General features: G+C 39.6%; 1 protein-coding gene and 1 long non-coding RNA gene across 4 annotated transcripts in view; one reads left to right on the plus strand and one right to left on the minus strand.

Moving 5' to 3' along the window:
• Positions 1-12,299, minus strand: part of LOC148866191 (IAP-like protein 1) — a 65,329-nt gene extending 53,030 nt beyond the window's left edge. Inside the window, exons 1-2 of one of the 3 annotated variants that reach the window (XR_016109491.1) lie at positions 12,096-12,256; positions 8,020-8,269 (exon numbers count right to left, since the gene is read on the minus strand). Coding sequence is in view for 1 of the 3 variants with exons in the window: in XM_088975994.1 (XP_088832120.1) it covers positions 8,020-8,269; positions 12,096-12,184 (339 nt within the window). In the remaining 2 variants the exon portion in view is untranslated. Of the gene's footprint in view, positions 1-8,019; positions 8,270-12,095 lie in introns of all 3 variants that reach the window. The other 2 variants (XR_016109490.1, XM_088975994.1) reach the window with 2 other exon arrangements.
• Positions 12,300-12,484: 185 nt separating this feature from the next.
• LOC148866192 (uncharacterized) lies at positions 12,485-23,069 on the plus strand. The gene is made up of 2 exons (XR_016109492.1): positions 12,485-12,600; positions 22,709-23,069. It is a non-coding gene; the product is annotated as an uncharacterized LOC148866192 (long non-coding RNA).
• Positions 23,070-23,694: the final 625 nt, after the last annotated feature.

Consider the following 23,694-nt stretch of genomic DNA (forward strand, 5'->3'; position numbering starts at 1 on the left):
TTCAAAAATCTTTTCCCAAAGACTAGCCACAAAGAAGCAGGATATCAGAAGATGGTAACAGTTTTCTACACTTGCTTTACACAGGGTACACCAGTTAGGGGACACACAGAAAAGGTAGTATGTTTTGCAAGACATCCAATGTGTTTATTCTCCATGCAAAACTTTCCAACACAAAGCCCCAACCTTAGAAGGAATAGGCTTAGGCCAAATTTCATTAGCAGGGCAATGAGGAGAGTTTGGATTTGAACACAAGAACATCATAAAGGAGGCACTAGAGAAGATCCCTTTGGGGTGTGGAATCCAGATCCGACCATCGGACTTAGACAAATCCAGGAAAACAGAATCAAGAATTTGTATCAACGAGGTTGCCCTTTCAAAGACAAAGTCCCTTAAATAACTTCTTAAACCCAAATTCCAGCTTAACCCGATCAACTCAGAGAGGGAAACAAAAGGAGAGACAGGTTATTTTTTGAACAAAGAAAGAGAACAACAAGGGGAACAAATCTTTAAGGGTTGAATCGCCAAGCCAAAAGTCATCCCAAAAAAGAACCTTACCTCCAGAGCAAACATCATACCTAATTTGTCATAGAAACTGAGGAAGCACTCCACAGATGGACTTCCAAGGAGATACCAATGTAGCCTCGAAGATACACCAGCATCCCAACCATTGCCTGCTGAACCATGGATACTACCAATCGCCTCTTGCCACAATCTCCCCTCTCCTGAATCCACATCCGAAGCCACTTACCTAGTAAGGAGGAATTCTTCTTGCCTATATTTCCTATGCCTAGACCCCTTTGATCTTTACTTTAGCACACTATGTCCCAATTGATCAAGTGATCCTTCCTACCTTCCTCTGGATCTAAGGCTGCAACTTGGGTCGGGTTAGCCCGAACCCAACCCTAACCCAACCTTAAAAAGCCGAGTTGGGTTGATCCAGGTTGATGCTCGGGTTAGAGTTAGGGTTGAAATTTATGAACTCGACTTTACTTCAGGTTGGGTTAGGGTTGACTCCTTGGGCAACCCGAACCCAACTCTATAGTACATATCATATATAAATATATGTTATATATATGATCATACATTGATTTGTTTAGATGCATGATAGTTGTATAGCCACTACCACAGACTATCATTTAGTTCATTTAAGATAATCACTTTTTCTATCAGAATTTAAGATAATCATTTTTTTTATCTCCTCTTTGTTGTTTGCCACCCATAGCTTGCTGCCTATAAAAGATCTATCATAAGTCATCATAATGAAAGTTGAGTTAAGATCCAAAATTAAGAAGTTCAACAAGATTTTAAGGGATGGGAAGAAGGTTAGGTTGGGACCAACCAGAGCCCAGCCCAACCCGAAGTTGACTTTGGGTTGGGTTGGGTTAGGGTTAGGGTCAAAGGAATTTAGTTAGGGTTAGGGTTAGGGTTGGGTTGGTCGGGTTGGGTTAGGGTTAGGGTTGGAGGTTTAGAACTTAGGGTTGGGCTAGGGTTGGCTTCAACCCAACCTAACCCGGCCCAACTTGCAGCCCTACTGACTCCCACAAAAAATCTCTCATCAATTCTTTTAGCTTCATCACTTCCCTCCATGGCAATCTGAACAACTAAAGATAGTAGACTGGAAACGATATAATTTTTCTTCCAAGCAGCCAATTCCTATAGCACTTTTCCACAACTGGATCCAATACCTACTTTATTTCGAATTGTCTCCTAGTGGCATCCCAAGGTATTACAAAGGCCAAGAAGCTATGGGACAACTATTCAAGGTAGGGGGGCCTTTTGGAGCCCAACTGTTGAACAGTAACAATGAAGATGGGATTGCTTCAAGTGGAAGAGAAACCCTAGATTGGGAGCATGAGATAGGGTTTCAGGCAAAAGGTGAAGCTGTGAAGGAGAATGGGGGAAGACTTCCGCAGTTCCGCCTAGTGAGAAAACTCTCGAGATAATCATGTAGCTGAATTTACAGATAATCTTGTTCTTTCTTTGTCTGGGCTGGTAGCCTCCAACAAGGAGGGCGAGGACAGGAGCGACTACTTCCAGTGACAATTGTTCGGTCGATCTGATGGATACAGAAAGCTCATATTCTTCCGGTTCTTATTTTCTCAATCAGATGAAAGAATAATGGCCTAAATCCTAACTCTTTTTCTTACATGAGCCTTCTCTACTTCTCTATTTCAATTTCATTTCTATTCACCCCACGAAAAAAAAGAAATTGGATTTGGTTCTCGATTTTTCTATCTAGTTTAAATCATTGATGATTTTTGCTAGGGAATGTAAATCAAAGAGGAAGGATTCCAAGGAAGTTGATGAGCTTGAGAAACAGTATAAGTGCTGCCTGTTTGCCCCCTGTTTGGCTAGAGTATCTGCCATGCTATTTGCAGTTCTTCTCACCCATTTAAAAGTAACACTAGTTCCCTTGTTAGCCTTTCAATTTCCCTAGTCTGTTCACTTCTTCAGTGAGAGCTGAAGAGAACATCCCTTGGATCCATAGATCGTTGGTTAGACAGGTGCAAACCTTTGGCAGTTCCTTGATTAGCTTATTCAAGTGGACGCCTAGGACTGCAAATCTTTTGGTTGATGCCCTAGCAAGGGATGGGTTGTCAAAGGAAAGTCTTCAGTGGAGATGTCCTTGGCCTGGGTTACATGTGTAATCCTTTTCTGTTTTCTGAATTTTGGTGTTAGTCAAGGTCTGTCTTGTCTTCTTTGTTTGTCTCCATTCTGTTTTTGGGTAGTAAGAAGTTTTTATTAATGAAATCTCTATTTTGTTATTGTACTAAATTATTGAATATAATAAATTAGAGATCCATGCCCAAGTTTTCTCCTAGAAGTTCAAGGTTCATCGGTCATATTCATATATGACAGATTCAATAAAGAGAATAGTTTCCTCAAGTGTCATCTTGCTATCAATATCCATGTGTCCAACACAGGTCAGTGAATTAAAAGGGACGCCTCAGCACACAGGTGAAGCGTGTTTTAGGGTATATGCCTTGCTAGGTCCTAGGCACACGCCTGGTGCACCTAAGCATGCACCTAGTGCGCCTAAGCATGTGCCTCAGCCCAGGCATGCGCCTTTTTAAAATTTCACGCTTTTTTGCTTTTTTTGAAACTAGTTGCTGGGCCTCCAAGAACCCCTATTTGCTAATGTTGTTTATTCATTTTTTTCTAATAAAATATCTTCTTAAAAGGCAATTAAAGTTATAAAATCATTATTTTTATGTGAGAATTAAGAATTTAAGACCCTAAAATGGACTTGTTTGGGCTTGCCTCAAGAGGCATGGTACAAAGGCAGCTCATAGAATCAGGAATGCAATATGTTTTACATCACATTATCTACTTTAAGTAATGCAATTGGGGGGGAAGAGATTGTGTTTTACATGCTTGAAAATGCTTTATATGTCAATTATCAAAAAAAATGCTTTATATGCTTGATTTTATTTTTAAATTTTCATTTGAATACACTTTACATGTTATGTTTATGTATACTAATTTTAGATAATAAGTTTTTTAAAACATTTATTTTAAAACTTAAGTTTATATTTCTTTTTATTGGTAAATGATTGAAACTTTATTCAAGAAATTCAATAAGATATTACAATACAGCCTACCCAAAGGAGGGGCACGAGCTGGTGCCTCTCCACAACAACAACAATGTACTACCTCAGACTAGTAACAAAAAATTTACAAAGCTGCCCAGAATAAGCGTTCCCTTGACACCCCTTGTTTAGCTAACCCATCCGCTATGGTGTTAGCTGTTCTACCCACCCACTGAAAATTAACATTCATGTTCCTTGATGAAAATTAACATTCATCAAAGGAATATAATTTGAAGGAATCTAATGATCTCGGCCAATGGATTTCCCTGGTTGTAATGCAATCCTTTACATTCTGAACATTTCTCTCCTTCTCTTGGAAAATCCTCACATTCCTTTCTTCCCAAATTGTCCACAAAGCAACAGTTTTAATGCTCCTCCACATTGTTTTACCAGTTTTTGTGGGCCACACAAAGAAGGAAGGATCAAAGGTTTGATCTATGGTTGTTGTCAATTTCCATCTGCAACCAAACAAAGCATAGATCCAACCCCAAATAGCAACGGAAAAAGGACAGGTTAAAAGTGAGAGCAATCCTCACCATTAGCCCTGCAAAGTACACACCAATTAGGAGACAAACACATAGAAGGCCTTCTCTTCTGCAACAAGTCTGAAGTGTTGATTTTCCCATAGAACACCTCCCAACAGAACATAATAATTTTAGAAGGTACAGGTTTAGACCAAATCTCCTTAGCTAGGAAACCCACTTGTCCTGAGGGAGAGCAAAGGGACTTAAAAAAGGAAGCACATGTGAAGTAACCTTTTGGGTTTGGAGACCAAAGTCTCACATCAGAACTGAAAAGGTCCATAAAAACACTTTCAAGTAGTGACAACAGGTCTGAAACACATGAGAGTTCATGATCCCTCAAACCCCTACGAAACCCAAAGTCCCAACTCAGAGAATATGGCAAATCAGATGTTGGAAGAAAGTGAGAGATTGTTTTACCCTTGTAGCAAGAAATGGAATAGAGAGAAGGGAAACTGTCCTTAAGGGGAGAATTGCCCACCCAGATGTCTTCCCAAAATAAAACAGAAGTACCAGAATTGACATCATACTTGATACAGTTGAAGAAAAGAGGAAGAATACTCTGAATTGCTTTCCAAGGAGTTGTTAGAGTGGCTCAACACGATACACCAGCACCCCATCCATTTCCCGAACTTCCATGTATACTATCTATCACCTCATGCCAAAGTCTCTCCTGTTCTAAGGGCCATCTCCACAACCATTTTCCCAAGAGTGCTTTATTCTTCAAAACTAAATTCTCTAGTCCCAATCCACCTTCCTCTTTTCTCCTACACACTATTCCCCAATTTATTAAGTGATCCTTTTTTTCCTCCCCTGGCTCCCAAAGAAAATTTCTCATTAATTTCTCTAATTTCTTGGCTTCCCCGACAGGAATCCTAAACACAGAGGAATAATAAATAAGCTGATTTGCTAAAGAAGCTCTCAGTAAAAAAACACTACCGCCTTAAGAAATATAGTTCCTTTTCCACGAGGCTAACCTTTTCTCAAGCTTTTCTAAAATTGGGGCCCAAAATGTGCTTCCTTAGGGTCGGCTCCTAGAGGAATACCTAAATACTGTAACGGCTAATAGGAAATAAGACAACCTAAAAACTCAGCCACCGACTCAAGAGTCCTCTCATCCAGATTCACTCCCACCACACAGCTCTTTTCCAAGTTTATTTTCATATTTGATACTCTCTCAAAGTGCTTTATCAAAGATTTGAGATTACTTACTGTTCTCCTATCACCCCCTTCACAAAAGATTATTAGGTCATCAGGAAACTATAAATGGGTCACCCTAATCTCATTCCTTCCCATCCTCTAACCTCTCACTACACCTTCCCTGTCTACCTTAGAGATCAAACTACTAAAAACATTTGCAACTAGGGGAAAATGAAAAGGGGAAAGGGGGTCACCTTGCCTTAACCCTCTAAAAGTTGGGAAGAAATCCTTGACTACCCATTAACCAAGACCGAAAAATGGCAAGAACTTATGCATCCCTTTATCCAATTACACCATCTAACTCCAAGCCCACAACACCCTAGGACCTCTAATAAGAAGCTCCAATCCACAAGATCATAGGCCTTTTCTAAATCCAGCTTACAAACAAAACATTGCTTTCCGGACTTTCTCATATCCTCCACACATTGATTCGCTATTAAAATCTGATCTGTTATTTGTCTCCCTTGCACGAAATCTCCCTGGGCTTGACCAATGATAGAGGGTAGCACTACTTTAATCCTCAAGGATAACACTTTAGCTAGGATTTTGTAAATGCTAGTCAAAAAACTAATCGGCCTAAAATCTTTAGGATTTTTTACAGAGGAATAATAAATAAGCTGATTTGCTAAAGAAGCTCTCAGTAAAAAAACACTACCGCCTTAAGAAATATAGTTCCTTTTCCACGAGGCTAACCTTTTCTCAAGCTTTTCTAAAATTGGGGCCCAAAATGTGCTTCCTTAGGGTCGGCTCCTAGAGGAATACCTAAATACTGTAACGGCTAATAGGAAATAAGACAACCTAAAAACTCAGCCACCGACTCAAGAGTCCTCTCATCCAGATTCACTCCCACCGCACAGCTCTTTTCCAAGTTTATTTTCATATTTGATACTCTCTCAAAGTGCTTTATCAAAGATTTGAGATTACTTACTGTTCTCCTATCACCCCCTTCACAAAAGATTATTAGGTCATCAGGAAACTATAAATGGGTCACCCTAATCTCATTCCTTCCCATCCTCTAACCTCTCACTACACCTTCCCTGTCTACCTTAGAGATCAAACTACTAAAAACATTTGCAACTAGGGGAAAATGAAAAGGGGAAAGGGGGTCACCTTGCCTTAACCCTCTAAAAGTTGGGAAGAAATCCTTGACTACCCATTAACCAAGACCGAAAAATGGCAAGAACTTATGCATCCCTTTATCCAATTACACCATCTAACTCCAAGCCCACAACACCCTAGGACCTCTAATAAGAAGCTCCAATCCACAAGATCATAGGCCTTTTCTAAATCCAGCTTACAAACAAAACATTGCTTTCCGGACTTTCTCATATCCTCCACACATTGATTCGCTATTAAAATCTGATCTGTTATTTGTCTCCCTTGCACGAAATCTCCCTGGGCTTGACCAATGATGGAGGGTAGCACTACTTTAATCCTCAAGGATAACACTTTAGCTAGGATTTTGTAAATGCTAGTCAAAAAACTAATCGGCCTAAAATCTTTAGGATTTTTTGCTTCTTTCTTCTTAGGGATTAGATCTATGAAAGTGGCATTAACTCCAGGGCTTACTTTGCTATTAACTTCAAATTCCTTAAACACAGCACAAAGGTCTTCTCTTACCACATTCCAGCAGTCTTGATAGAAAGCCTTGGTGAAGCCAATTTAAGTTTATACTTTATATTTTTATTACTATTATGTTGAATATTTTTTATTTTTTTTGGCATTTTTTATTTTTGTACCTTGGTTCAAAAAGGCATGCGCCTTGCACCTTACACCTCAGGCACAAATTGCCCCTTGCGCTTTTAAAACATTGGCACGGGTACAAACCCATTTTAAGTGTCCATCTAGAAGCAACACAAGAACTCTTTCAGAGCCAAGATTATGTCCTTACTTAAAAGGCCACAAGTTTTATGGGATATTCTCAAGTGGAAGTTGACTTAGAATAGGGGCCATCACATAGTGTAATGGTAAAATATCAAGCTGGCAAGTGTGAGAATGCATGTTCATGTCTGGGAGAAGTAACTTTCTGCAAAAAGTGCCAAATATTAGGACTGTATCCATTCTACCCCTTCCAAGACCCCAGATAGCTGGCACCAACATTGGGTAATGTCCTTTTTAAGTTGACAGACAGTCACAGATTGTGATTGGTTGGATTAGAAAGGGGAAGATGGAAGATACTTGGCTCTTAGGAATTTTATAATGGAGATTAGATCTTTGGCAGCTAGAGATATATTGTTCCATTATATCCAGAGATCAGCTAGCTCTTTAGCAGACAGATTTGTTAGTGAGGATGTATATAGGAGCTAGCTATTTTGGAGCCTATCCCTTTGAGCCTACTTGTTGTGAGCTTTGATTGGGATTAGGAATCTCTTTCTACTCTATTCCTATCTATGGTTTTTGGCCTACCAATGGGAGGCCTGCCCTTTTCACTCTCTACTTCGAATCATGCATAAAGTCATCTTTACAATAAAAGAAAGTATATAGAAACTTCTAAAATAATTTCTTTACAGCAGCATTCAAAAAGATTTTGATGCATTTTATGATAGTCACCACCCTAAAGAAAAAAAGTAAAAAGACAAAAAATGAACATAGGGCATCCAAAGGCTACTATCAGCATTTATTATTCACTTGAAGAAAAGAGTGTAGTGCAACAATATATATCCATATTTCAAATATATCCTTTAAGGAAAAGCAACTCAGGTCCAAACCTTTGGTTTTCCAAACCAGTTTGAAGGCTTGAATGTAGCAAGCCGCCTAAGTAAATCCCCTCTTTCCCATGGTCTACATGAAGGTTGTGATGATCCAAGAGCAGAACCACCAGCACTTGTGCTTAAGGAAGCCCGTGGGGGTTGTGAACCAACACAAGACAGAGAACCTCCTTTGGAACCTTGTCCATTGCCAAACCAGTCAATACTGCCAGCATTTGTTGGAACAGCAGGTGAAGATGCCCCTGCAGAACTGATAAAAGACGATGTCTGTAAGAGTAAGACATGGTTAACAGTGTCAACATGTAAATCCCATAATATGGCTCCTAAAAATATGGAGGATAAACTTTCAATCATATTTGAGAGTCGTGAAAAGTGACTTCCAAAAATTATGAAATGATGTTATACTGCTACTATAGTTGTCAAAAATTCAGTCTTCCTCTCTATCTAGTCTAAGGTGTTGCCATGTTGGTAGCTTATGTTTTTGGATTACAAAACATTTTTTTCTCTCAGATATTTCCTCCTCTCAGAAAGGCATCAAAATGGCAATTATAAGGAGATAGTTTAGCATAACTAAACCTTCATATGAGACGCATGTTAATAGGGATTGTGCAAGCCAAAGGGCTGGGCCCACCTGGGACAAAAAGATATGGTTCTAAGCACAGCCAGCACAGCCAACATGACAACCAAAGCAATTTAATCTATTGAACTAAATGGAGAGGCACAGGTAAAATGACCAATCAATTTTTAGTGCACCAAAGAAAGTGGTTTTACAATCAAGCTGTTTAGATTATCCAACCACTGGCACAGGAAACCTAAACGAGGATGCAGTTGCAGAATGGCATTTCCTACTGGATGCTAATCAAAAAATAATAAATAAACAATCTGAGAACAATGTGCTGTTATAGAGATGGTTAATGGTCTGACATCTTTTAAGTGTTCATTTTAATTTTTAACAGCTACATAACAGTACTTGGAAAACAACAATAGTTATAAAATGGCACCAGGAAGCAAAAACATTTTTCTGGGTTGTTGCCACTTGCCACATTGTTTTGAGGTCCAGAAAGCATCACTTAGGAGGAGATAAGCCAAAGGCCAAACAAACATCCAGCACAAGTAAAATTAAAAAGATGTGCCAATGGTTTGTCAAATATCTAGATAGCCACTAAAATAGTGCTTAACAACAGCTAGGGCCATTCAACAACAGATAAAGTGGTAGAAGAAGAACTGAATGACTTATTGCCATTAAGAAGCTAAGAACCTACTTAATAACTTATTCACTGAAAGACAAGACACTAAGTATTCAATTCACCACTTCAAAGGCAATCAAGATCCCCCTTACTTGGGGCTAAATGGTCACCCAGCAGTGGAATCATTTAGCATTCATCAATAAGGACCAAGCGATCATTTGATAACAGCTGAACTGGCTGAATCGAAAGCATATTGCTTTGTCTTTTAGTGAATAAATATTTGAGGTTGTGAGCTTGATTTAATGTTGTGGTTTTACTAAATCTCCATATGTTTGAGTTTCACATATGTAACTTTTAATTAATTTTGTTCATTAAATATAATATCCAAATAATTTTTAGTTCATTTTATTAATATTATATAATATGTTGATCATTTTTAGTCTAATTTATACCATTCAATATCTCATTGCAATCTGAATTCAATTTGAATCAGATCTAAATTTGATGGATTAGATCCAATTCCAATCGAATATAAATAAATCAATTTTGGATCTGCTAATGTCTTATCCAATTCGATCCATTTGCAGCCCTATCCTTAATTGAGGAAATTGAGGATGGGTAGTATACAGCATCTTCATCATCATCTAAGCCTTGTCCGAACTAGTCAAATACATGAATCCTGATTTACAATTCCATTTGAGCGTGTGTCTGACACCATAACTCGAGCCAGCACCTGACCTACTTCACCCCAGTTTAGGTCCTCCCTTGAACCGTCTGACAAACTTGGTTGGATTTTCCCTGGTCCGGTTCACCTATGTTAGCCCGTTCAAGTCCAATTCCCTTAAGCACTCTCCAATTAAAGCTTGGAGCTCCTACCTATTCGGCTATTCGTTGGAAAATCCAACTCAGCAACCCTCTCTTGGGACATGTCGCTCAACCGCTCTGCCTCCTTCAAAATTTGAAAAGATTCCTCCAGCTCATAGGCTGCCACAAGGTCAGGAGTCTACAAAATCTCCACTGTTCTGTACCCCTGATGGGCAGGCCTATCCAACAGCTCCCCTGGGTCACCCCTGGAAGTTCTGACACAGATCTCTTGCCTGGAGGATTCGATCGCCATGCCAAACATCACCAGCATCCCTGCAATTTTCAACAGCCCTGCCCGGTCAATTTCCCCCTCTTCATAGGATCTCAATAGCTCCTCCCTCGAAATTTCTTTTGCCCCTATGTACCTCTGATCCGCCGGCCAAGCTGCAAGTTCAAATTTCAGCCAGATGTGCATTGTATACACCACTTCTCCTACCTTAATGTCAATTGAACCTTGCAGCTCTCCTTTCCATACAACCTGAGCCCTGATCCACTCAAGTGTCGCTAATTCCTTTGTCGAGTCATCTGTGGCTAGGAAACCCCCACAAAAGTTGCCTACCATTGTTATGATTTTTGGGTTCCAGGGCATCAGTGAAAGGCTGTAAATTTTAATCCCGACCTTCCTGTCCACGATCCCCTGACTCGGAGGCTCATCCATGGCACAACCAGCACAGGCACTCCACCTATCGATGAGCAAGGACATGCCCCCAGCCGCCACCGGGATCTATTCAGGAGTCAGGATGTGTCTCAAGTCCGACTCTGAGGGGACTATGAACAGGAACAAACTACTGATAAACTTTTTCACCTTGACTTCCTCTAGGACATTCCAGGCTTCCCTCACCCAGGCTTCAGCACCTGCTAGGTCCGGAGCCTCCCCCTCAAACTTCCCAACTAGTCATGACTCCAAGAACTTCGTAAAGAGATTTATCCCTTTGCCTTCTGTTTCAATGAAGAAGAGGTCCCCATTCTGGTAGAAGTGACAGCCTCCCCCTATCGGCCAAGCCTTGGAGAATCATTTCTTAAATAAAACTGTTTTAATTAAAAATCTTCAAAGAGTTATAAATAAAGGCAAAGAAAATATGCATAAAACCATGGGCAGCCAACATTTCATTAGAAAAAACCTACAAAGGGAACATCAAAGTTCACCCTCTGTGATTGAACACCATCTCCAACCCAGAAAGACAAATTCAGACAAAATTATGGAAAAAAAAAAAACAAATTAAGGAAACTGATCAATTACATCCACCATTTTCAGATGAAAAAGGAATGAAAGTGCAGGCCAAAAAAAAACTTCTACAGAAACGAGCAATCTCAACCTCAGAACAATTGGCTGTGTATCTTTTTTCTTCTTCTTCTCCTTCTCCGTACCACCCCTACTGGAATAGTTTACAGTATAAAATAAGCCATGGCTTCAAAGTTACTTCAGAGCATAATGTTTCCCGGTAAAATCCTGAAACCACGAACTTGACCTAAGACCACCTTAAATTCAACAGTACCAACAAACATTGCGGAGAAAGGGAGGGATAGGAGAAAGTTCCGTGAAAATGCTTCCCCATTCACAATTTGTTCTCCGGTGTAAAAATAAAACAAAAATTCATTTTTACAGGTCCTATTTGCTGTTAAAAAGAATCGTGCCCATCCTGTATCATTAAAATTCGCCAGCTGTAATTAATGACTCCACAAAAATCCATATACATCATGCACCATTGCTGTAATTCCTTATAATTCAACCTAAATAAACAATTCAACTCAAGCATTGAGCTAAACAACCGAAACCCTTATAGAAATCAACAATAACTCGGGCAAATCCCACAAAATAATTATTCTCAGACCAAAAACAAACTGACCTCACCAAATTCTAGGGTTTTCGAACAACGCATATCGACCTAAGCTGATCTGTTCAACTACTAAGCATGCCCTAGTGGTTCACTAAAGTGATCAAGACGCAAGAAAAGAAAACACCCGAGAGATTCCTCGAAAGAAAAGAAAGGCAAAAAAAAAATCAAACCAAGGAAAAGGCGATACCTTGCAGCAGTAACCGGAGGCGGCGAGGAAGATCGAGCGAGCAGTAAGGGATCCATAGTTCCCCCAGAGCTTATAACCTCCTCCCTCATTGTTCCCTCGTCGAAACCAAAAATCTCCGTTTTCTCGTTCTTGGCTCCTTTTTATAACAGCGTTAACCGATTCCCTTTCGCTCCTAAGTTACGCATGGCGCGTAATACGCGTAATATATTTGCGTAGTAGATAATATCCAATTTCAAATCGAGGAGTTCGCATCTCCGCCCCACCGTGTTTCTGTGTGCGACTGACACCTGTTCAATCGCACGCGATGAGATGTTCCCACGTGCGAGGCTAATGATACGGACGTTAACCCCGCCCGTTTAGCCCCAAAACGATCTCAAAGGGGCAAGGTTCGAGCTTCTCCCATATTCCTGCCCTCTGAACTTCAAATCGGACTCTAACCCCTGTTTTAGCCCGAGCTCAGATCTCCGCCTTCATCTCCGGCACCCGCGATCGCTCCAGTCACAAGGTAAGTTCTAACCATCGTTTTTTGTGTGGGTGTTAAGTTTTTTCATTTCAAACCAGAGAAACCCTCTTTGATGTTTTGTTTTTCATTTCAAACCAGAGACTTTTTTTTACCCTCTTCCACCTCCCTCGCCGGCACCGGTGTTTGCTTGAGTACTGGTTTCTTGAAGTATGCTTAGTTTTTTCTTCATAGAGCACTGGTTTCTTGAAATGAAAAACACTCGCACAAAAAACGAGGGTTGGAACGTACCTGTAGGATGGGGGAGAAGACATTAACTTCAACTGGATGGTATAAAGGAGATGGTTAATAAGTACTCTATGTATATCTTCTAAAAGTCAGTTGCCAATACATCCATCATATTAATCGAACCAATACATGAAAAATTCTTAAGGCCATGCTTGTTTCCATGTAAAGTGGATTGAAAAGTTTTCAAGTTGATATTTTTAAGATTTATTTTCTGACAATTTACAAATAAAACTTTGTTTTCCTTGCCATTTACATGAAAACAAATTAGGAGCAAAAAACTATGATTTTATTATAAAAGAGATAATAAAAATACTAGTTGAAATATTTCATTCTAAAAAATTTTACAAAGAAACAAATACAGCCTAAAGAAATGACAATGCCTATTATACAATTATCATTAATCAGGTCAACCGAGAACACATGCAACCAAGGTATAGTACAGCAATATCCCATCCTCCCTTCACTTGACAAGTATTTTAGGTAAGAAATTTCTCACTTTTAGGAATAAGAATGAACAAATACAAATAAATAAGATTAAAACTTTATTTCTCTATGAGCAACTTAGCCCAAAACAAGCCAAAGTACATCATATTACAATTTATCCCAAAACAAGCCATTTCTACTAGCTCCTTGCTTTGCCAATACATCTGCCACTCCATTTGTAGACCTTCTTATCCACTGAAAAGTGGAATTGAACTGAATCTCTTTGCCAATGTGTCGATCTCCCTAAAAGCATGTCTATAATTTTGTATTTCCATGTAGTTGATCTGATTTTCTTGGACGAAGATATGACTAATTGAATATCTCCTTCCACTTCTAATTCCTTTACTCTAACTTTTACAGCAAGTCTTAATCCATGTAAGAGAGTCGGTATAATGGCAAGAAGATTGAGTTATATATTCTACATTCACAATGAATGCAAGAGAAAATTTGGAGCATATTCTTTCCAGAGCATATGATTTCTTATGTTCGTTAACCAGTCCTAATGTAGTTTTAGAATAAAAGTATTGGTTATGACAAATAAATCTTGGGAAAAGAAAAAAACTTGAGTTTATATAGCGTCTAAAGAAGAAATAGAGAATAACAAGCAAAGTTACAAGCAAGGTGGACAAAATTGACACGAGAATGAGATAGAAAGAATTCCATGATATTACTCTTTTTCTAATAAGGAGGGGGTGGGGGAGTATGACTCTACATCTCATCATCATCATCAACTAAGCCTTCTCCAGAGCATATGGGGTTGGCTACATGAATCCCATTTCACCATTCTGTTCTATTCAGTGTCGTGTCCATTTTTAAACTATGGGTGCTTTAATAATTTTTTATTATTTCTCCAAAGTCCCTTTGGGTTTGCCCCTAACTCTACTAACCCCTTGAACTTGTAACAGATCAGGACTTTGCATTTAACCTTCCTAAATTTAATCTAGTCACTTAAAAAAACATGTATATGTAAAATGTCCAATAGGTGGGAACACAGCAATCCAATTTGACAATGTTGAACCCCATAAATAGCAGCTTGTGAAGTATCATAAATATAGTAGAATATATATTTATCTTCCATGTCTGTAACACCTTAGTAATATGAGGACCTTAACTTGACCCTTCATGGAATTTTCTTGTTCTTCTTCAAATTCCTTCCTCCTCCTCTGGCCTTATTCTTGCAGTAGAAAGATTTGCTTTTCAAGATCAGCACACCTGGTCTCACTGGCTTGGGTAAAGGTTGGATGTTCTTATTTTTCTATATCAAAGGAGAGCTGTAACTCTTCCAAATCACTAAGTGTGTTGTCTTTCTCTTCTAATTTTGCATACCTTTCATCTAGCTCCTTCAACCTTATTTGAATAATTTCCAATTGAGGATTCAAAGCTCCTCTTTCAGTAAGAAGTATGGGATTCTCATTGTCAAGAGACCAGCATGATTTTTCTAAGGTCTTTACTTTTGTCTTCAATCAGAAAACTTGACAAAACCCAAGTACTCAACTCAACTCAACAAGGCATTGTACCAACTATATGCAATTGACTACACAAATCTTGTTACACCATTGAGCTCTGTTCAATGTCATAGACAATGTAAATTATTGACCTTCAAATAATTTCTAACTACTTCAATCCATGTTCATTTTGGTCTGCCCCTAGCTTTTTTAGACCCTTTTAAATTGCAAAAGTCACTTCTTACTGGATATAGTCTAACCTTTGACATTATTTTTCCTGCACAAAGTGGCTGCCCTCAGACTTGAACCTGTGTTCTCACAAATGCTCACTAGCCCAAGATTTTACTATTACACCAAATATTGGCCTGTACTAAATGTTATCCTACATGGTGGAAATTACCGAGCGTAAGGTGATTAAAAAATTTTGGTCTGGTCTAAGCTCTTGAAAGGAATGGACTCAATATTGACCTCAACTTTGGAAATTTTTGCACAAAATGATTGCTCTTAGAATCATACCCACATTCTCGTGTTTGCTTGTGCTCAATAGAGCAACATTTTAACATCTCTTTTTCTTTCAAAATGATTAAAGTGACTCACTTCTTCCAATCTATATAGGAAAAGAAAGATCTACCCTTTTCAATATGCAAATTTGTACCAACATCATGTGATGGTCTATGGAATAAAACTTCCACACAATATTCCTTAAGTATGCTGGATTCCAAATCAATCAAGTAGGTTAGTCATTCTTTAATAGGATTCAGTTGTTTGAGCGACAACTCATACACAGATCTGTCCTTAGTCTTTATATAACATAATAGAGCAAAATAAGACAGAAATAAATAACAACTGAAACAACTAAATGACCAACGACTAACCCTAGGAAGACTAGAACACCTTCTACCCTACGAACACAGTGGGACCGTAGCTGGGGGGCCCACATCAGTGTTCTCTACACTCCCCCTCAAGTTGGGAATAAATGTTTATCATTCCCAACTTGGATAGATCCGCCTCTAGCTTCTTCCGTGCTACAACTTTGGTGAGGATATCTGTTAGTTTATTGTTGGAGATGATGTACAGGAGACACACTTCTTGTGATGAGACCCTCTCTCGTACAAAGTGTTGATCAACTTCAATATGTTTAGTTCTGCCATACTGCACTGGGTTGTGTGCTATATTAATAGCCGCTTGATTATCACAATACAGCATCAGGGGCTTCTCATACTCAATACCCAAGTCCTCAAATAGTGATCTCAGCCAAAGAATTCCAACCACTCTGTTAGCCATTGACCTGTACTCAGTTTCAGCACTACATCGGGAGACAACGCTCTGTTTCTTACTCCTCCAAGAGACTAGGTTACCTCCCACAAGAGCACAATATCCAGAGGTAGACATTCTGTCATCAACACTCCCGGCCGAATCGGCATCCGTATAGACCTCCACCTTCATTGGGCCATTGTTCTTGAATAGTATACCTCTATCCGGGCATCTCTTCAAATATGCTAGTATTCTTTCTGCTGCTAGAAGGTGCGTGGTTCTAGGAGAATGCATGTATTGATTGACAATACTAACTGCATAACTGATATCTGGCCAAGTGAGGCATAAATTTAGGAGCTTTCCCACTAACCGCTGGAACATAACCTTATCTTCAAGCAACTCCCCACTCTCTGCACTAATCTTCTGGTTCTGTTCAATGGGTGTATCCACAGGTTTGACACCCAGCTTTCTAGTTTCCACCAACAGATCTAGAGCATATTTCCTCTAAGAGACAAACATCTCCTATTTAGACCTAGCAACCTCAATACCCAAAAAATACCGTAGTGTACCCAGATCTTTCACCTCAAACTCTTGATGAAGGAGCTGTTTGAGGGACTCAATCTCATGGCTGTCATTTCTTGTCACCACAATATCATCAACATATACTGCAAATAGTGCTAGAGAGGACTCCACCCTCTTGATGAATAGTGTATGATCTGACTGGGTCTATACATAACCGAACTTCCCAAGGGCTATTCTGAATCTGTCGAACCAAGCTCTAAGTGACTGCTTCAAACCATACAATGCCTTATTGAGCCGGTAGACCTTCTTACTTGGCTCTGTATCATAGAATCCATGAGGCAACTACATGTAAACCTCTTCTTGCAAATCCCCATTCAGGAGGCAATTTTAACATCCATTTGGTACAAAGGCCAAGTGTGGCTTACTGCAAGAGATAATAGAACCCGATTGGTGGTCATCTTGGCTACCGGGGCAAATCTCTCCAAGTAATCTATACCATAAGTCTAAGTGAACCATTTTGCAACTAGCCGAGCTTTGTACCTCTCAATAAAACTATTTGCATTTTGCTTCACAATAAATACCCATTTGCATCCAACTGGTTTCTTTCCTTTGGGCCAGTCAACTAGCTCCCAGGTATTATTTTTCAACAGGGCATCCATTTCAATTTGCATTGCACCTCTCCACTCCGGGACTGATAGGGCTTTTTGCACTATTCTTGGAATAGGGACATTAGCAATGGAAGTGAGATAGGACCTATAGGAGGGAGATAGGCGATCATATGACAAAAATTGGGAGATGCAGTGGGCTGTAGATGTGGTGCAATGCCGTTTTCCTTTACGAATGGCAATGGGAAGGTCAAGGTCATCTGCAGGGGGTGAGGTAGCAACAATGGAAGGAGTCTCTGTGGGCCCTAGGACTGTAATATCTGGACTTGAGCCGCAAAAGATGTTGGAGCTGGTCGGGACTGCTGATGACTAGGATCAACCTACCTGCATCGCCTGTGATAGACTCTCAACTCCCGATCCCCCTGACCACCCTCGCTACTATAGTCCTCATCACCCAATGGAATAGGTAAAGGAACAGCCCCAAAAGTATTACCCCTGCCCTCACTTCACCCCCCTTGAAGAAAATGACCCAAATCTCCACGTTCACTACTCTCCCCCTGAGGAGAGACCCGAGAATAGTAGGGTGTCTCCTCAAATAAGGTGACATCCATGGAAACAAACCTCTTCCCTGAGAGAGGAATATAGCAGCAAAAACCCTTTTGAGTTTGTGCATAACCAAGAAAGATGCATTTGGAAGCCTTGGGTTTGAACTTGGAGTGATGGGGACCGAGAAACTGAACAAAACAAGTACAACCAAATGTTTTGAGGGGAATATTAACAACTCTTCATTGGGGTATAGAAGTGAAAAATGAGGTTTTATATCAAGAACTCAGGAAGGAACCCGATTAATAAGATATACCGCCGTAAGGATAGCATCACCCCAGAAGCGAATAGGAACATTGGAGGTAAACATAATACTTCTAGCCACCTCCAAGATGTGTCTATTCTTCCTTTCTGCAACCCCATTCTGTTGAGGTGTATGAGGGCAAGTGCTCTGGTGGATAACCCCATGATTAAGAAGGTACGATGCCAATGGCTTAGCAAAGTATTCATTTGCATTATCAGATCTAAAAACTTTGATCCTGGCATCAAACTGGGTTAGGATCATTTGATGGAAGTTTTGGGTCAGGGTAGGAACACAATCTCGTGAACGCATAAGATAATCCCAAGAAAACCGGGTGTGGTCATCAACAAATAACAAAAAATATCTGTATCTACCCATAAAAGTAATGTGATATGACCCCCAAATATCAGTATGCACAATATCAAAAGAACTATTACTCCTTTTATTATTCAATGAATAAGAGTTTCTACAATGTTTAGCAAATTCACAACTTTCACATTTCAACTAAAACGACTCAATCGACTCAAACAAAGTAGGAACCAAACTCTTTAAGGACCGAAAAGACAAATGACCCAATCGGTTATGCCAAAGCATAACCGGACTCACAACCTGAGAAACAAGTAACTTCTTATCCATTAACTCTTCCCGACGAAAATTCTCCCGGAGCAAACAGATCCCATTCGTCTCACGGCCAGTCCCAATCACCTTCTTCGTCTCTAGGTCCTGAAAAACACATCGGTCAGGGAAAAAGTTACTGAACAGTTCATATGTTTGGTAATACTTCTAACGGAAAGAAAGTTAGTATCAAGTTTAAGATATGCAAAACAAAATACAAGGAGATAGTATCCGACAGTTTCATGTCACCCTTGCCAGAAATAAGGACAAAAGAGCCATCAACAATAGATACTTTATCCCTACCAGAAGATAAGTGATAAGTAGTAAACAATGAGGGCAAGCTAGTCATATGGTCGGATGCACCTAAATCTATTACCCAACAGGGTTCAGTAGTACCTGGAGCGGAGGCATGGTAGGCTGAGGCTCGAGTACCTGAATGTGCAAAGGCCGATGTGGCAGGGGCTGATGATGATTGCGATGACTGAGCTGAACTGCGAACTTCTTTTTCCAACTGTACTAGAGCAGCCCAAACTGTAGCTAAGGTCTCTAAGGGTGTGCCTCTTGTACTAGACGAGGATGCTGAATCAGTAGTCACAGCCACATGAGCATTACCCTTTTTGTTTCTCAACTTTGCCGGGACCAAATGTGGATGCAGCTTCCAACATGTTTCTTTTGTGTGTTTAGATTTCTTACAATGCTCACACACCACATCCCTTTTATCTTCCTCCTTTTTGTCTCTCTCTGAATCACCCCTTGTTTTGGGTTTGACAGCTACCAAGGCAGGTGCAAGCGGCTAATGTTGCATCATGACTTTCCTCCTGGTCTCTTCATTGTGCACTAAGGAGTATGCCTAAGAGAGGGTCACACTATCTTTGGTCAAAATCTGTTGTCTCACAATATCATATTTTGAATTTAGTCCTGCCAGAAACTCAAATACTCTATTTGTCTCGATGTGCTTTCTATGGGTCTGAGCATATTTGGGACTCTCCCACTCACGAGTCTCTAAGTGATCAATTTCATGCCACAGGGACTTCAAGGTAGAGAAGTAAACCGAAATCGGTTTCTCTCCTTGTTTAAGGGTATTCAACTCACATTTCAATTCATATGCTTTGGCAACATTAAGGGGTTGGGAGTAAGTTTCTTTCATCACATCGCATATCTCTTTGGCTGTCTTTGCCCATAAGTAATTTCGGTTGATATGATGATGCATAGAATTATACAATCATGTCATAACCAAGTAGTTTTCTTGGACCCACTTGGTATACATAGGGTCTCCCTTTGAAGGTTTTGTCACATCTCCCAAGAGATACCCTACTTTGCCCCTTCCCCCAATAGCCATCATGGTTGATTGGGCCCATTCCAAATAGTTTGATCCATCAAATCTTACGGTTGTAATATGAAAACATGTCTCAGAACCACCACCATAACTGTTGTTCCCAAAACTGCCTTCTGCCTGATTCTTAAACTCCATTTCGGTCAAGAACCAGAAGTCTCAAAATTAGGGTTACTACAATCAAAATAGCACTTGGACTATTAACCACAATCACAAAATCAGTATAGAACCAATCTGTACTTACAGTAGATGTGCATGAAACAGGTATAAAACTGATCTGAAACCAATAACCACACATAACAGCAATAGTCTGAACTGTTTCCACCCCCTTAAAAGAGTTTGAAAACCCCAAAAGAAAACTGAAAAACAATTTGAAGAACAATCTGATATGCTGAAGCCGAATTGGGGTTTTCATCAGTCCTAAAAGCAAATTCTCAGTCGTACACTCCAGATAGTACCGTACAGATAAGGCTTGTAGTAAGGTTAATATGAAACCCTAAAACTGATCAATGTTGAGGAGAGAACTATTAGGGTTTGCCGCAGTATTAGATCACAAGGTTCAGTTCAGTATTAGGGTTTGCCGTAGGGTTAATACAAAACCTTAGACATTAGAAAGATAAAACCCTAGACTGGTTCGGCCGCCCTTGCTAGATAGGTCCAACCTATTTTCTCTGATATTACTTCTCTCAGAAAATAAAAAACTTATAATAGAATGTTGTTCGCTGCCTTCCAAGGTTACCCGAACCCTAGCCTTCTCTGATTCTTCCTGATCACCAACACGCTACAACGGTAGCAATTCTTCAAACAGCTGCTAAACCCTCTAGAGATGTCCAAGAACCAATCAACAAACTCTATTTTCTCAGCTTCCAGCCTTAGATGGTTCTCATGTGGTCGGTTGGACTAGCATCACATGGGAAACCCTAACTCTGATACCAAGTAGAAGTTCAGTATTGTTATCAGTCTTGAACCCTAATGGATTTTAGGTTTGAAAATAAAAAGAAAGGTAAATAGAAGAGAGGAGGAAGAGGGAGGAGAAGTAGTAGAACACAAGAGTTGAAAGGAAGAGCAGAAGCTTAATGTTCTGTCGTCGCCACTTTAATTAATATTTATAGGTTATGCTCATTACATGGAAAGGACAGATCTACCCTTAGTCTTTACATAACATAATAAAGCAAAATAAGACTGAAATAAATAGCAACTGAAACAACTAAATGACCAACGGCTAACCCTAGGAAAACTAGAACACCTTCTACCCTACGAACACCATAGCTATGGGGCCCACATCAGTGTTCTCTACAACCTATTAGAGGAAGGATAGTAGATGTGTGCGTCTAGACTTTGGTCCTCAAAGGCTTCACCAAAACCTTAAAAACAAGCCACCAACCAAAAAAAGCCACTTGTCCATGGGTTTTGGTTTGAAGAATAGCAACTTGACTGGAACTTTTGAGTTTAAAGCCCATCTTACACTTCCATGCATCGCACCTAAAATACCCATACATAAAACCTTTAGATGAAAGTAGGATAGAGAAACTATAGCGTAATTAGGACTAGGACATCATGAGTGTTGAACTATGTGATTGTCATCTTTAAAAGTAGGATAAAAAATGAAGCCCAAACTCTTTCATCCCATTAAAAAAGCAACAAAAAGAAGAAGATTTGATCTTCCATTAAAAGATACTAAAACTCCCTAAAAGTCACCGAAGGCAACACCTAAGCCCAAATTTCCAAATGTTATCTAAGTCTAAGCTAGATCCCAAACAAGTTTCAACATATCAAAATCTTGAATCAAAGTCAAATAACAATAATAATGTAAGATAAAAAAAAATGAAACCAATTAAGTAAAAATTAGGATCAAATTACATTAATAAAAATTTAATGATAAGAAATCTAAGAATTTGAATCAAAATAAAAATCATAATTATCACAATCTAAAACTCTCATGACCATCTTCCGACTCTAGGTTTTTGTTTCCTATCTTGAACAAGTAGATGCATGACTATGAGTTCAGCTCTTGAGAGGTAGCATCAAAATGCCATTTTGACCCCTTTAATTATCTCTATTTTGTCCCTCTCTTAACTAAGCAGATGCACGACTCTATGAATTCAAATCTTGAGAAGTAACATTAGAAATCCACTTTGACATACTTTGAGAGTATGTAGTAGATATACATGCTAAAGGGTCTAACCTTCCCTTTGGGCACTATCAAAGGATACTTCATTCCCTCAACCGAACTTAGGCTTAGAAGATGCTTGGCTCTATGAGTTATTCTTGAAAAATAACATCAAAAGGCCATTTGGACCTTCATACCTTCAAAAGTCTAGGATGCCTAATAGGTACACATATGGTGTAGGGATATTCCTTTGGAAAGTATCAAAAAGGCATTTGCATGATCCTTCATAAACTTTCGAGCTTAAATATCTTTTTTGTTCTTCTCTAAACTTATTAGATGTTTGACCGAATGACTTTGTTCTTGGGGAGCAACATCAAAAATGTTGTTGTTTCATAAACATGATAAATGAATTAATTACTATCAACATTTTCTTCAAGTCTTAACATTTTCCCAAACCAAAGAGTATTTTCTAAATTAAAACATTCTAATTACAATACTAGTTGCCCAAGTCCCAAAATTAATAATAAAATGAGGGGAAAGAACAAATGTACCAAATAGCTTCAAACCCTAATACCTTGCTAACATAGTAGATAGGTCATTGGACTCTATCTACCTCTCTTATTAGTACCGAGCTAACCATCTCGTCACTTGCAGAAAGGTACAACTCCAAAACATCACCTTCCTCGGGTCGGGTTAAGACCGGGATACTGTCGAGGTACTTTTTGAGCTCGTCGAACGCAAACTGGCATTCTTCGGTCTATTCAAAGTCTTTGCTTTTAATTGCCTTAAAGAAAGGCAGGCAGTGATCTGCTAATTTGGACATGAAGAGCTCAGAGCGGCTATGCGGCCATTGAGCTTCTAAACCTCCTTCAATTTTCAGGGTGGTTTCATATCTAGGATGTACCCTAGGAATTTACTCGAGGTGACACCGAAGACGCACTTGTTTGGATTTAGTTTCATGTTAAACTTACGTAGAATTTCAAAAATATAATGCAAGTCTTGTATTAAATCATTTGAAAACTGAGTCTTGACAACCATGTCATCTACATACCATTCTATTTTCTTGCTGATCAACGGCTCAAACAATTTATTTACAAGTCTTTGGAACGTTGCCCTGGCATTTTTTAGTCCGAATGGCATGACCTTGTAGCAGTACAGGCCGAGTTCAGTTATGAAGGTTGTCTTTTTTTCGTCAGCAATGTCCATCCTGATCTGGTTGTAGCCCGAATAGGCGTCTAAGAAGCTTAGCAACTCATGCCCTGAGGTCGCATCCACCAGACGGTCGATCCTGGGGAGCGGGAAGCAGTCTTTTGGGAAAACTTGGTTCAGGTCAGTATAATCGACCCACATGCACCACTTACCATTAGCCTTTTTTACCAAAACGGGGTTGGCCACCCAACTCGGGTAATGGACTTCCCTGATAAAGTTGGTTGTGAGGAACTTTCCAACTCTTCGTCAACTGCACTCCAGTGCTCTGGGGCTAAGTTGTGTTTCTTCTGTCTAACGGGCCTAATTACAGGATCAGTATTAAGCTTGTGAGTGATGATGATAGGGTCTATGCCGGGCATCTCTGCCGTTGACCATGCAAAAACATCTAAACTTTCAAGTAAAAAACTTACTAGTTAAGATCACAGAGGCTC

Source organism: Nelumbo lutea, chromosome 3 (genome assembly GCF_056320005.1).
Source record: "Nelumbo lutea isolate HS-2025 chromosome 3, American lotus-T2T, whole genome shotgun sequence".
In the NCBI taxonomy this organism is placed as follows: Eukaryota; Viridiplantae; Streptophyta; class Magnoliopsida; order Proteales; family Nelumbonaceae; genus Nelumbo; species Nelumbo lutea.